The 13,708-nt window shown below is 38.8% G+C and overlaps 3 protein-coding genes across 3 annotated transcripts; 2 read left to right on the top strand and 1 right to left on the bottom strand.

Moving 5' to 3' along the window:
- Positions 1-668: 668 nt before the first annotated feature.
- On the top strand, positions 669-4,859 carry MHP1 (Mhp1p; the record flags this gene model as incomplete). The annotated part of the gene is made up of 1 exon (XM_002496072.1): positions 669-4,859. The coding sequence occupies one exon, from the start codon at positions 669-671 to the stop codon at positions 4,857-4,859; it is 4,191 nt and encodes a 1,396-aa protein (XP_002496117.1).
- A 290-nt stretch (positions 4,860-5,149) lies between these two features.
- NSP1 (FG-nucleoporin NSP1) lies at positions 5,150-7,931 on the top strand (the record flags this gene model as incomplete). Its single annotated transcript, XM_002496073.1, has 2 exons — position 5,150; positions 5,308-7,931. Coding segments are annotated over 2 exons (2,625 nt in total).
- Positions 7,932-8,118: 187 nt separating this feature from the next.
- NUP192 (Nup192p) lies at positions 8,119-13,143 on the bottom strand (the record flags this gene model as incomplete). Its single annotated transcript, XM_002496074.1, has 1 exon — positions 8,119-13,143. The coding sequence occupies one exon, from the start codon at positions 13,141-13,143 to the stop codon at positions 8,119-8,121; it is 5,025 nt and encodes a 1,674-aa protein (XP_002496119.1).
- Positions 13,144-13,708: the final 565 nt, after the last annotated feature.

A 13,708-nucleotide genomic window follows, 5' to 3' on the forward strand; every position in this document is an offset into this window, starting at 1 on the left:
TTAAGGTCGTAAAGTTCTAATAGTTTTCAATGCAGGGAAAAGTCCATGATTTTTAATGTACGTCGCGTCAGGTCGCACTGACGCCTCAGAAATCCACGTAGGGGAGGCGCAGATGATGCGCTAGAATACATGGTCATTCATAACAAGCTCTACATAGAATTGAGTCAGACTTCTGTGCAGGTGTAAGAGCTAATTGGATGGGAGATATTGCCATAGACAAACTACCTTCAAGACTTGATTTGGCTATTTGGTTGAGTACCGCAGCAATAAATTCGTTCGAGTAAACTGAAATGTTGAAAACTCTGACGCCACAGCCTGGCTAGTATTTCCTCTTCGAATTAATGGATTGAATTAGCACTATTTAGGAATACGGGTAGCATTCTTTTGAAAACGTCGAGCTCTTTAAAGGATACTTTCAGAATATCGTGGATAACGACCTTCGCCCGATAAGGGAAGGGGAGATGGATGGGGGCTAGATTGATGATGATCTACATCACCAGCGTCATCATCGTTGACCCTTTAAGAGCCGTTATAATAAAGAAGGTTAGTGGATGGGTGAGTATAACAGACATATAGCCTTTCGAATTCAGAAAAGACCACTTTCTGCAAGGGTCTGCATATTCATTTACTGAAGTTTGTTATAACTAATTTTGCTAGTTTTTGACTTTATGATAGAGAATCCTGAAGATTCTGAGGCATTGCTGCGAGCTCATAAGATCGATACCCTAAATGTGGACTGGTTAATTAATGCAAGGAATTTGAACACGGATAATCCAGGGTCTTCGGAAACCAAAGATGCAAGATCGAAATCGAAGTCAAAATCGAAATCAGAGATCAAAGATAATGCTAGTACGGATAGTATAAAGGAAAGGACGGTTTCAAACGAGCTGCCACCTGATGATCCTGCCAGTCCGTTCCATATCAATGCGAATTTGCCTCAGCAAAGGTCGGGAGAAGAATTAAATGATAATAGGGGCAGAAGGAATTCTGTAATGGCAGTTCCTTCATCGGTGGATTCAAGTGATGGTTCTTCGTCAATGGGACTAAGAAAGACGAAATCGCTGTCTGCAGCATCACCAGATCCGGGGACTCGTACTGCATTGAGAAGAACTTCAGTACCAGGGGCCGGTAGCAATAATGCTTCACCCAAGAAGGAGAAAAAAATAGGGTTTTTCAAGAGTCTTTTCACCGGTAAGAAGAAAAAAGGCTCTCCTACATCACCATCTCCTTCTGCTCCATCGTCTCGTCGTGGTACTGCCCCTTCGAGTAGGAGGTCGAGCATAACTTCGGGTACTTTTGGTTTTCCTCTGGCTCGATCGAGTACTTATTCAGCGGCTCAAGGTGAAGCTTACCAGCATGAAAACCAAAACCATAACCATAACCACCATCAACTTTTACATCATCATGATACAAATACGAATTCCGCACCATTAAAAGATGGTTCCGAGGGTATTACTCGAATAAAAACACAAGCGACGGCGGCGGAGGATTACAATGGTAGAGATCAAAGACTTATGGAATTTTTAGAATATTACAAAGCTCATGGGTACCCCGCATCTGCATTCCGTAAGAATGCTGATTCTGAAAGGATGGAAGTTGGAGCTAAACCTTCAGGTCCCGGTGCGCACTTCCAATTCGGCAGTAATAGTAGTAGCAGTAGTAGCAGGGATAAAACTGATGAGAGCGAATATATGCGAATAGGTGGAGTTAAATACGACGTTAGGGGAAGGCCCATACCACATCATCCAAGAGGTTCTAGTTTGCCACCAGCGCTTAAAAGCGCTAAGGAATCTAAAGCAAATAATACGCCAGATAGTCGAAGCGACTTGAATTCGGATTCAGAATCAGATTTATCTGCACCCTCTGGTTCTTCTCATAAATTTGGATCTTTCTTAAAAAGGGTGACTTCACATGGAGGCACAAGTCCTCCTAATAGTGTTAGTCCAACAAGATCAATAAATCGTCGTCAATTCGATCCTTCAAAGGTTAAGGAAGTTCCAGGATTAGAAAATATGGAACCTTTAAAACACGTTTCGTTTGCTACTAATACATATTTCAACGATCCTCCGCAACAAATTTGTTCCAAAAATCCACGTAAAGGTGAAGTAGAGGTTAAACCTAATGGATCTGTTGTTGTTCACAAATTAACACCAGAAGAAAGGAGGAAGGTTCTGCAAAATTCAAGTGCAGGTGTCGTCGTTGGTGGTTCAGGACAATTGAGATTGCTAACACGTACAATTGATGGAGCTGATGATGATTTAGACCCAAGGAAAGAAGAACAAATGGCTCCCGGTAAACAGCAGCCTGGTTCACCTTCCAGTCCTAAGGTCGATAATGATAATGCAATCGAAGAAGGAAGCGATTGCGAAGATGAAGAGGAGGAAGCGGGTCATAACGCACAACATAGAAATATTAGAAAGGCTGCGGCGGAAGCTGCAGCAGAAGCCAGAGCTAAGGGAACTCCTAGCGAATTATTTCGCAGTAATAACGATGAAGAAGTTGATGTGAGTCGTATGGCAAAACGTGTTACCATTGATAAGCCGATGGTTTCTAGAAGGTCTATTACAAGTAATTCTTCATTATCATTATCATCCATGGCTTCTGCAGAAACTGATGATGAAATATTACCACCACCTCGTGCCAAGATTCCCCATGATGTGGTTTACACTCGTTGTTGTCATTTACGTGAAATTTTACCGATTCCAGCAACTTTGAAACAATTGACACCAGGATCTATCGATCCCATACCGCTTTTACAGCTCCGAAACCCTAGGCCTTCGATGGTGGAAGTTTGGTCTTTCAGTGATTTTCTGAGTGTCGCTCCCGTACTGTGTCTATCACTAGATGGTGTTTCCCTGAGTGTGGACATGTTCAAGATAATCTTAAGCTCTGTCTCAGGTAAGAAGGGATTTGAAAAATTGTCATTGAGAAATACTCCAATTAATGAAAAGGGCTGGCGGGTATTGTGCTATTTTGTGTCGAAATCAAGAGATCTATCTGCACTCGATTTAACCATGGTTCCTGATATCAAGACAAACGTACAAAAACCATCTAGATCCTCCCTAAAAAATACTATTGTTAGAATGGAAAGTAATAGTGCAAACCGTAGTGATATGAACTGGGATCTTTTAGCTGCCTCTGTAGCCGCCAAAGGTGGGTTGGAAGAGGTTGTTATTTCCGGTGCCCAAATGCCCGCGGAACAATTCGAGAATTTTATCGATGTTGCCTGCATAGATACTAGAAGATTGGGGTTAGCATATAACAACATTTCTAAGGAACAATGTCGGTCTCTGGCTCAATGGTTAGTTCAATCGAAAGTCACAGGTCTTGACTTAGGATATAACGACTTGAAGGATAAGCTTTCCTCCTTAAATGATGCAATTTGGGATAAAGTGAACAATAAGCGTGAGAGAAATGTTTTGCGTTACATCTCTTTGAACTGTACAGGGTTAGAGGTGGATGCCGGTGATGTAAGCAAAACCAATGAAGTTTTAAAGCTAATAAGTTTGCTGTGCTATTGTGAAAATTTAAAATTCTTGGATATTTCTAATAATCCAAAAATGTTCCCGCATTGTATTAACACTTTAATCGATTGCCTACCGGTATGTGCTGGTTTAACACGGTTGCATCTGGATTATGAGTCGTTGGCTCCCACATCCGTAGTAACTTTAGCGGAAGCTCTTCCGTTATGTAGAAGGTTGAACTACTTATCGATGTTGGGTACGCAATTCGATCTTGCATCTTTTAAAGCATTGGCAGAAGCGGTTAAGAAATCACCATCCTTAATAACCTTGGATGTGGATTATACCAACATGCCCCAAAATATCAGGAAGAAAGTCTCCTTATACACAATGAAGAACGTCGACAACGAGTTGAATAGAGTTAGATCTGATAACGATGGCAGTTCTAATGGTGAAAAAGACCCAATTTCTAGCTTGCAAGGGGAATTATCCAAATTACTCACAGAAAAGGTTGAAAATGAAGAGCTATACAGCGTGTTAGTTCGGGAATATGTGCAAAAAGTGACCATCGCAAGAAATAAAATTGGTACAGTTGTTAAAGATTTGTTTGCCATTAGAATTAAAGGTGAATTATCTGTTGAAGGTAAGGAAACTTTGATCAGATTATGTTTCGTGAACGCAAGTTTGCAGAAAAGGTTACACCTTTTACAGGAAAGAAATCAGTCAATTGCTAAAAGTCAAAATAACCATTCTACGTCTAAAGTACGCCCAGTTAGTTCTTCTACAGGAAAGAGTGCTAATTCGAATACCCCTTTTGTTTCATCAGGTATGGTTTCTCCATCTGGACTAGATCATACAGGTCATTCAGCGCTATTACCGTTTGGGCGTGCTGAAGTAGAGTCTGATCAGGAACACATACCTCAAGCAGACGATACCATTGAACTTGTAGAAAAAGATGAAAATAAAAACCATATCCATGGCCCAGTTTATGGTTTAAAGCACAATGAAAGCGTGGATAAGGAACAACTCGGTAACGCTGCGAAGTCTCTAGACACTGATAAGATCAAAGATTATTTGATGGAATCAGACATCAGTGAAGTGGTCAACGTCATTGACGAATTGCATAGTCAAGGTTACCATTTGCATGATATCTTCAAAAAGTCTTCCAAGAATTCACCAGATCTCGACTCTTTATCACCTAGGTTGGCACCGATCAATCCTGGACGTAGCTCTTCAAGCTTGAACAGCAATAGCAGTGATAGAAGCACAAATAAAAAGCGTGATTCTATAGCATCCAAACCCTCTACTGACTCTCTGAGAGCCGTCAGAGCGGAGGATGAAGCCATAGATGCTGCCTATGACAATGTCCTCGACAATTTACAGAGAGAACGGATTTAAAAAAAAGAAGTAAAAAGGAGAAAAAAAGCATAGACGCACATTAAAGAATACAATTAAACATTCAAGTCAATGAATCTCAAGCGTTAAATTAGCACTTTTATATATTTTTACCGCTTATAGTTCTGTAGTACTATACTTCGATGTGATACCCGGACTTGTTTTTTTTTTCCTCTGCTTTCCCTTTCTACGCGGTTGAAGATGGAAAATAACCTTTGGACATCAATAAAGAACCGTTGTAGGGGGGTTTAATTCCATCACACCAGTCACACAACAGGCTAGTTGTTTTCAAAAGTATGTTGCTAGATGGTATTTACTTATAGATCTCTTTCTGTGCTATAAATGGTTCTTTTTTCTGTTTTAGAAGGCCTTTTTTAAGTAAGAAATAAGATCAAATAGAGACAATAATAATAAGAATGTTACTAACGGAGATCTCATCATATTTTTATAGTGAGTTTCAATACACCGAACAAGTCTGAGAACAAGCCTTTATTCAATTTTTCATCTGGGAACAATGCCAATGGTGCCGGCTTTGGCCTCGGTCAGAATACAAATTCTAATAACAATGGATCTTCTTTCAGTTTTGGTGCCAACAACGACAATAAGTCCAGTAGCAATGGCACCGGTAATGGATCCTCTGCGTTTACATTTGGCCAAGGAGTAGGTAATAGCGGTTCAGGATTTACTTTTGGTTCCAACAGTAATAGTACCAGTAATGCAAATCAAGCTACTAAACCTTCATTTAATTTCGGCTCTTCAGGTGCATCTGGGCCATTTTCCAATAACAATAATGATAAGAGCAATACTAATCCTCCTTCGTTATTTGGTAGTGGCACATCTACCCTGGGGACATCATCTTCATTAGATAATAAGAGTAACGCAAATTCCGCACCTTTTGGATCTGGCAAGCCACTATTTGGAGCTACTAATAACCAGCCATTAGAAAAGAAGGAGGAACCAAAGCCAAGTCTTTTTTCAGGTAGTAGTAGCGCGTTTTCTGCAAATCAAGAGAATAAACCTAGTAATTTTGGATTTTCATTTGGTAAGAATAACGAATCGAATAATAGTACGGGTGGTTTAGGTGCAAGCTTTGGTAGCACAACCGCCAACACTACCACCACAACCAACAACAACGACAATAATAACAAGACATCTTCATTTAATTTTGGTGGTGGTCCCACGAAAGAAGGAAATACTGGAGCACCCTCCTTTGGCTTTGGTGGTACAGACAACAAACCAGCGGGTTCACTCTTTGGTAACAAAACAGATTCTAATGATACCACCAAACCAGCATTTAGCTTTGGAGCAAAAGACGATAATAAACCGGCCTTCAGTTTTGGAGGTGACAAAAAGGATTCCGGTAGTACTGGGTTTTCCTTCAACACTGCCAGCTCTCAAAGTGAGGAAAAGAAAAAGGAAGAGACTGGTACCAGTACACTTTTCGGTGGAGCAAAACCAAATGCCTTCTCATTTGGCAAACCAGAAGCTAAGGCCGATGAAAAGAAGGAACCTGAAAAACCTAACTTTACGTTTGACTCTAAGAAGACTGATGAAACTAACCCTGCTGGTGGAGCTAAACCACTCTTTTCGTTTGGTGCTAAGAAAGATGAATCTGAAAAGAGTTCACAAGAGAGTACTAATAAACCTTCATTTTCATTTGGTGCCAAGCAAGATGAATCTAATAAACCTGCTGATAACAAACCTGCCTTCAGTTTTGGTGGTGGTCTGAAGAAGGATGAGTCTGATAAACCTGCTGATAAAAAACCTGCATTTAGCTTTGGGGGCGGTTTAAAGAAAGACGAATCTGAAAAGCCTGCTGATAACAAGCCTGCATTTAGCTTTGGTGGCGGTTTAAAGAAAGACGAATCTGAAAAGCCTGCTGATAACAAGCCTGCATTTAGCTTTGGTGGCGGTTTAAAGAAAGACGAATCTGAAAAGCCTGCTGATAACAAGCCTGCATTTAGCTTTGGTGGCGGTTTAAAGAAAGACGAATCTGAAAAGCCTGCTGATAACAAGCCTGCATTTAGCTTTGATGGAGCTCAAAAGAAGGATGACTCTAATAAAACTGGTGATGATAATAAACCTTCTTTCAGTTTCGGTGCAACAAAGAAAGACGACACCAACGGAAAACCTGCCTTCAGCTTTGGGGGTCAGAAGGATGAACCTGCTAAAACAGGTGAAGATAAACCTGCACTTTCTTTTGGTTCCAAAAAAGATGAACAAAAAACTCCTTCGTCTTCTTCCGGGTTTTCTTTTGGCGGTAAGCCAGCAACTGACACTTCGAAACCTGCTAGCGGGTTTTCTTTCGGCGGTGCTAAGGCAGATGAGAAGGATAAGCCAAAGGACACTGCGACAGGTACTACAACAGCCGGCGGATTTGCATTTGGTGTAAAGAAGGAGGATGAGAAAAAACCAGAAAACGCAAAGGATGCTGCTGCTTCCAAGACTGAAAGTGATCCATTGAAGACTAAACTCACTGAAGTGGGTCCAGTGTCTCTCGATAATAAGACACTAGATGATCTAATAACTAAATGGACAGACCAACTGTCCGGATGTGCCACTCACTTCGACGAATACTCTAAGAAGGTGAATCAATGGGATCAAGCACTAGTCAAAGGTGGTGAGCAAATCAGTCAATTATATTCAGACACCTTAGTCGCTGAACAAACTCAAAATAGGATAGACCAATCACTACAATACGTGGAGAGACAACAAGACGATTTAGAGGCTTTCTTAGACAACTATGAAAGGAAAACAGAAACACTGCTGTCCGATGTCCTATTAACAGCTGGTGGGACTGCCGCCAACAATAATGACCAAAAGAGACAACAAGCATACCGCACCGCTGAAACTTTGGATGAAAACTTGAATTCTCTCTCTTTAAATTTGTCCTCATTGATTGCAGAAATTAACGAAGTTAGTAACACTTTCAATAAGGCTACTACAATCAACTTAAGTGGTAAAGATGAGAACACTCAATTGGTCAAGCTTCTAAATTCACATTTAGATGCTTTGAAGTCATTAGACAATAATTCATCCGTTCTTGACCAAAAGATAAAACTCCTTGGAAAATAATGTCTGTTGAACCATATTAGATTATTTCATGTTTTGTCCATATTTCCTTATTTACTGATTGTATAATAATATTTCGCATGGCAATCAATATTGCCAAGAGTTGTAGATTGTTAGCTGTCTAACGTTAGAAATTCTACAGTTATCCTTTTTATTTAATGCGAATTCAAATTATCTATCTATTACAATTTTAAAATACTTGAGGAAGCTTCTCCTCCCCATGATAGCCTGTCAATGTACATAACATCACAATCAGTTTTACCATCTGCTTCAATCCTTCAGAGCTTGATACTGAAGGACGATACTTGGAGTTTATATCTTTCAAAGCGTCCCTCTTCAATATACCCAAAGAAAGTTTTCTAAACTTCACCAAAAGTTTCTTCACCTCGAAGATTACAGGTTGATTAGAACTGCCCATACTTAATAACACAGCCGAAATCAGTTGGAAAACGGGAACGAGTAATTCAAACATAGAAATCCCATCAGTTTCTTTACCCAAAAATAGAGAACTGTCTAAACTCACGTTAACTCTTAGTAAATTGGAGCTCTTGACGGACATCTCATCAAAAACTAACTCCAAACCTAAGTCTGGATCTACTTGCAAAAATGAGCAATCTCCAATAACTTGAAATAATTTGTTTTGTATTAATGCGTGTGCACCATTCTTGCTTTCTGCAATACGAATCAATAGGTAAAGTATACTCTTGAATGCCGTTAATTCGTAAAGAAGATCTTCAATACTGATATTTTCAGATGGAGAACATAGTAAAGCGTCAACATTTTTAATGGTACGAATAATCAAAAGTAATTGTGTATTTCTCACCAGAGAATCGAGTATGAAGTTTTCCTTATTCAAATTACCCAACTGAATGAGAGAATCCAATAGGAAAATGCTAGTAATTCTGTTTGTTCCTTGACTATAAATTGCATCATTGCAAATAATTTCCACCAAAACTTCGTAATTCAATTTCAAATCTCGCAATACCTGCTTAGCCAAGTTGGAATCTTTCAACATTCTAACAAGGTAATTATTGGTTAGAACGTAAAAATCAGATCTGAGAGAAAAGGATGAAAGGGGCGAATTGATACCCTGGACACAAACTTTGAACAGAGTGTACAACCTATTATCCACCGTCTGATAATTATCAATAGAAATCCGATCTTTCTGGTAAACGTCATACAAAAACACCGCCAATGAAACCAGCTCTTCTGAAAATGAGATATCAAATTCAAGGTAATCATTGATTTTGGGGACCACTGTACCGAAGATTTCCAAGATAAAATTCGAGCGAGTCAAAGGTGAAAGCTCACCATCCGATACAATAATTTGAACCAGTTGGACCCAAGAATGCAAAATAGCTAATTGACGTTCCATGAAATACTTGCGACTCAAATAACTTGTTATGCAAGAGCGAATAATCGAAGATTCAGTTCGAGCACATTCGACAATACCATCAACCTGAGTCCCATCAGTAACCAGCTGGTTGACCAAAGGTTCCTTCACATAAACCCTCTCAGACAAATTCATTAAAGACTGAATTTCACTAAAATCAAAAATATTCCCTGAGCAGCATATCTTGAATGTGACTTTTTCCAAATTCAGTGGAAGATTAGCAAATAATCTCAATCCCTTTATGGAGTTGTAATCAAGCGGTAAATCCTCAAAATTCAGGCTATCTAGGAAAGAAAATATCTTCGCTGAATAAATGGAGTTGGAAGTGAGTAAATCGACATGAGAATTGATTTGAGATCTGCGGCCACTCGTAGACAAGCGATGAATCACTAAACTCATATATTGCAGGAAAAAGTTCCTATAACCCAGAAAAGAGAGCAAAGATCCAATGGACTCGCTCTGTACAAAATCCTTGATATGTTCAGGGGATTTAGTGTCAAAAAATCTTCCGTCCCAAGAGGTGAAGCTGTCAATTTGCAGATCGAGCTCAATCAATCTTTCGAATAGCTGCCTCTCTGCGAGGTAGTCTAGTACCACGCCCGAAGTTAAAGGATTCCTGCAAAGTTTCAAAATGATCTCCAAAGCAGCAGCAGCAAGTCTCATTGGAGCGTAATCAATCCTATCGGCACTCATGGATTGTAGGGAAGATTCTAGAAGTAAAATGAGAGAGTTCAAAAGTGAAGTCTGGGAACCAATAAATGTCGATAAATCTGGTCCGACTGATAAAATATTGGTAACTTGGAACCCTAAAAGCAAATGTGCCACGGTAAACTTTCGACCAGTGTACGATAAGTTGTTGTTGATGAAGTCTAAAACTTCCAATTTGAGTGTCAACATCTCTAGACTTTCAATAGGCCTTTCTACCTGAGAAATAAAAGCATCTTTAATTCTAGCGGATTCATCGACTGAATCGAAAATAACTAGCAACTTGTTCTTCACTGTGAGTTGAGTATCTTCACTGGAATGACGCAAAGATATCTTATCCAATATCCGTAATGAATTGGAGGCCAGAAGGTAATCATCCACTCCTACGTATAGACCAAAATGCGCAACTGATGGTAAATTGAAAAATATAGCATCGTAAAAAGAACGTAGACCATGTAGACCAAAATCCTTGGGTACAAAATAATCACTTCTACCATGTCTCATAAATATAGGCGCCAGTTCCTCAATATAAGTTTCTTGATAAGTAAGAACGTCATTGATGATTTTAACAGAAAGGTCTATTAATTCTAGTTGATCAGCCCCATGTTCCAAATCGATTGACAACTGATCAACGCCCACATCTCCAATCTCAAAAAGACACTTGTAAACCTTCTCCGTGAAGATATAGTTAAACGCAGCCGTTGCAGGACATTCCTGAATATAAGTGAAGAAATCCTCTGTATCCACCAATTTATCGAGATTAACACCAGCAGCCATTGAGTCTAAGATTACGCTATAATCAAAGGAATACAATGCCTGTTCAATAATCTGAAGTATGGGAAGTTGGATTGACCTAACGTTCAAAGTATGGTGCAGTTTAGTTGAATGTACAAACACTTCATTGAAGATGTAGTCAAAATAAGGCCATACCCCCGCCTTACGGTAATTAGCACCAAGTTTAGTTGGGAATGCCAATTTACCAAATATTATGTGCCCACTATTTTCCTCTTTGGATTCGATGGATATTAATTTATTGAAAAGCTGTAAAAACCCAACAACCTCTGAGAAATTCGTCAAAGAGGAACTGAAAATATCTCTGTAAGAATCTGGCAGAGAAGTGACAGTTGTGTCTTTAAAGACAAATGAATCCAAAGAATACCAAAATTTGGATCTTTCTGATTCTAGTTTGGGAACCAATTCGCTCAGGGTTTTAAAACAAGCCCCAATCAGTGGTGTCTCTAGTCGAGCAAACTCAAATAGGATATCACCAAAGAGGTTTGATAATGACTTTTTAACCTCTTCATCAACATTTTGGGCCACTGTCCCAACAAGTGTCAATAATGGTGAAATGAAGACAACGGTTTCCTCATTGAGGCCTTCTTCGAATGCAACAGCTGTCAAATCGACTTCTTCTGACTCTTGCTTTTGTTGCCTTAGTTGTACCTTTTCTGTCAAATTATTGATCTTGGAAATATAATCACTGATACATTGAGCAATTATTTGCCAGGACACACTGTTGTTGCCGCCAATATAATGATAGACACTCAGGGAATTTTCTGAACCATATGAAAGACTCGAAATCATCAAATAGAAACATGACCTCATGAGGTTATCGGTACATTTAGCGGACCATTCGATAAAGCCATATGCGTTGGATTCTTTATCTTGCCAAAACACTTTCGAAAATTCTGGCCTTGCCGAATAAAAGAAATATATTGTCAGGAAAAACCTTTCTAAATCTGCCTTCATCGATATGTCGTCCAAGTCAAGATCTTCTCCCGACAACAGAGAATCCTCCTCTGCATCCTTAATCTTGGTTAACAAAAAGGCACAATCGGCAATTGTTGTTCTTAGTGCTTCATTAAACGTTGAAAGGAAAAACCCTTGAGTCTGTTCAGACAAGACAACGCGTTGGAAACTATTACTAACACTACCATTACCCCTGTTTGTATTCTCAGTGTTAACGATAAAATTGTTATTCTGTTGCAACTCTCTTTCATTGTCAAGCAATTGTTTCGGTACTAACCTGGGGATGTGTCTTTCTAAAAGCGATCTCAAGTCGTAAAAGAGATCCATACTTTTATCCTTTTCCACCTCTGAAGTATCAGCTGCAAAGACCAACAACTGTTCGATAGCCCCCAATTCAACTGCTGCAGTCATTGGTTCATCAACATCTCTAGGAAAATCATAAAGATCCGCTCTCTTTGTTGGATCCAATTTACACCATCCAATGAAATATGCTAAGAACACAAAGATTAATGCGACTTTGACTGGTTTTGCATAGATGGATTCATTTTTCAATTCCTTAATGAAATGCGAATGGAGCTCCTTCACTTCCGAATCCTGGAAGTTGTGTAACTCATGGAATGCATGTAGTATTGCTGGTAAGTAATATATTATGAAAAAATCGTTTGCATCAAGTTCAGATGCAACATTTAATATCTGTAAAATGTAGTCCTTCTTCAGTAGTGTTTTATTGTCGACCAATCCATAAAGGATTTGACTCAAAACGTCGTATTCTCTCAGTAAGAAATCCCTTTTAAATTTCACGTTTTGTTGAAACAATGCAGTGTAGTTATCCAATATCTGAGCTCTATTAACAAACTGTTTAATATCTGCCAATTGAACATGTATGAACTTGAATGATTCCAAAATTTTAGATGCTAGAATCCCATTAGAATTCAATTTCTTGTAAACTGGACTATCAGCATCTGCACAGTTAACAATAAACGCAACGATTTGTAAAATAAATTGCCTTCTTAAAAAATATTGAATCTTACCAGCACTGACTAAGGATACCTCATCATCATTTTCTTCATCACCTGTAGAAGGATCAGATAAAATTAATTCACAAACCACTAATTCATCGAGGTTCAATTCATCGGATAAATTTATAGCTGCTACCATAAACTGTTCATTTACCTTGTAAGTATTCCCATTTTCCAATGTGAATTCTCCCTTTTCCAATTGGGACCTACTATTGGCATTCTTCAATTTGTTCTCATTAAGATTTAAATTTTGTAAATCTGTTAAAAGTTCTTGAAATAATGATTCATCAAAGCTTCCTGATTCAATGGAATAATATAGAGATTGAAAATCTGTAGCAGACCACCTCATGACAAATGAATGGACCTACAGTAGCCTCTTATTTCTCTCTTTAATGTAGTATCTTAACGGTGTTCATCTTGTTAACTGATCTTTAAAGCGAGTTAAAGTGAAAAATTTGCCAATAATGAAGAAAAGGTCACTACAATCGAACATTTAAAGATTGACGTACCCCAGAAAGATTTATAGAGGATGCGATGGCGATACATGAATTCTACATACAGGATTTCCTCGAGGAACTACAAGGTGGTTCTTTCCTGTAGTCTATTCTTGACATTTTAACGTGTATTGTATTGATGCGAACCATTATAAGAATCCCCTACATATACTCAAGAACTCTTGAAAGCTCACCATTGCTTGAAATCTAATCTTAACAAGAGAGTGTCTGAAGTATTGTTTGCAATTTTAGTTCAGGTATTCACGTTTATCGGGAACTCGAACTGTCAGTCTACATAGAAGACATGCGAATCAAGCTTGAAAGTCGATTATTAGTTCACAACCAAGGCACATACCTACAGAGACATGGCCCATCTAATACCAATTTGATAAATCCATTAAAAATTTACAAAAATATAAT

This window comes from Zygosaccharomyces rouxii (genome assembly GCF_000026365.1).
Source record: "Zygosaccharomyces rouxii strain CBS732 chromosome C complete sequence".
Lineage (NCBI taxonomy): Eukaryota > Fungi > Ascomycota > Saccharomycetes > Saccharomycetales > Saccharomycetaceae > Zygosaccharomyces > Zygosaccharomyces rouxii.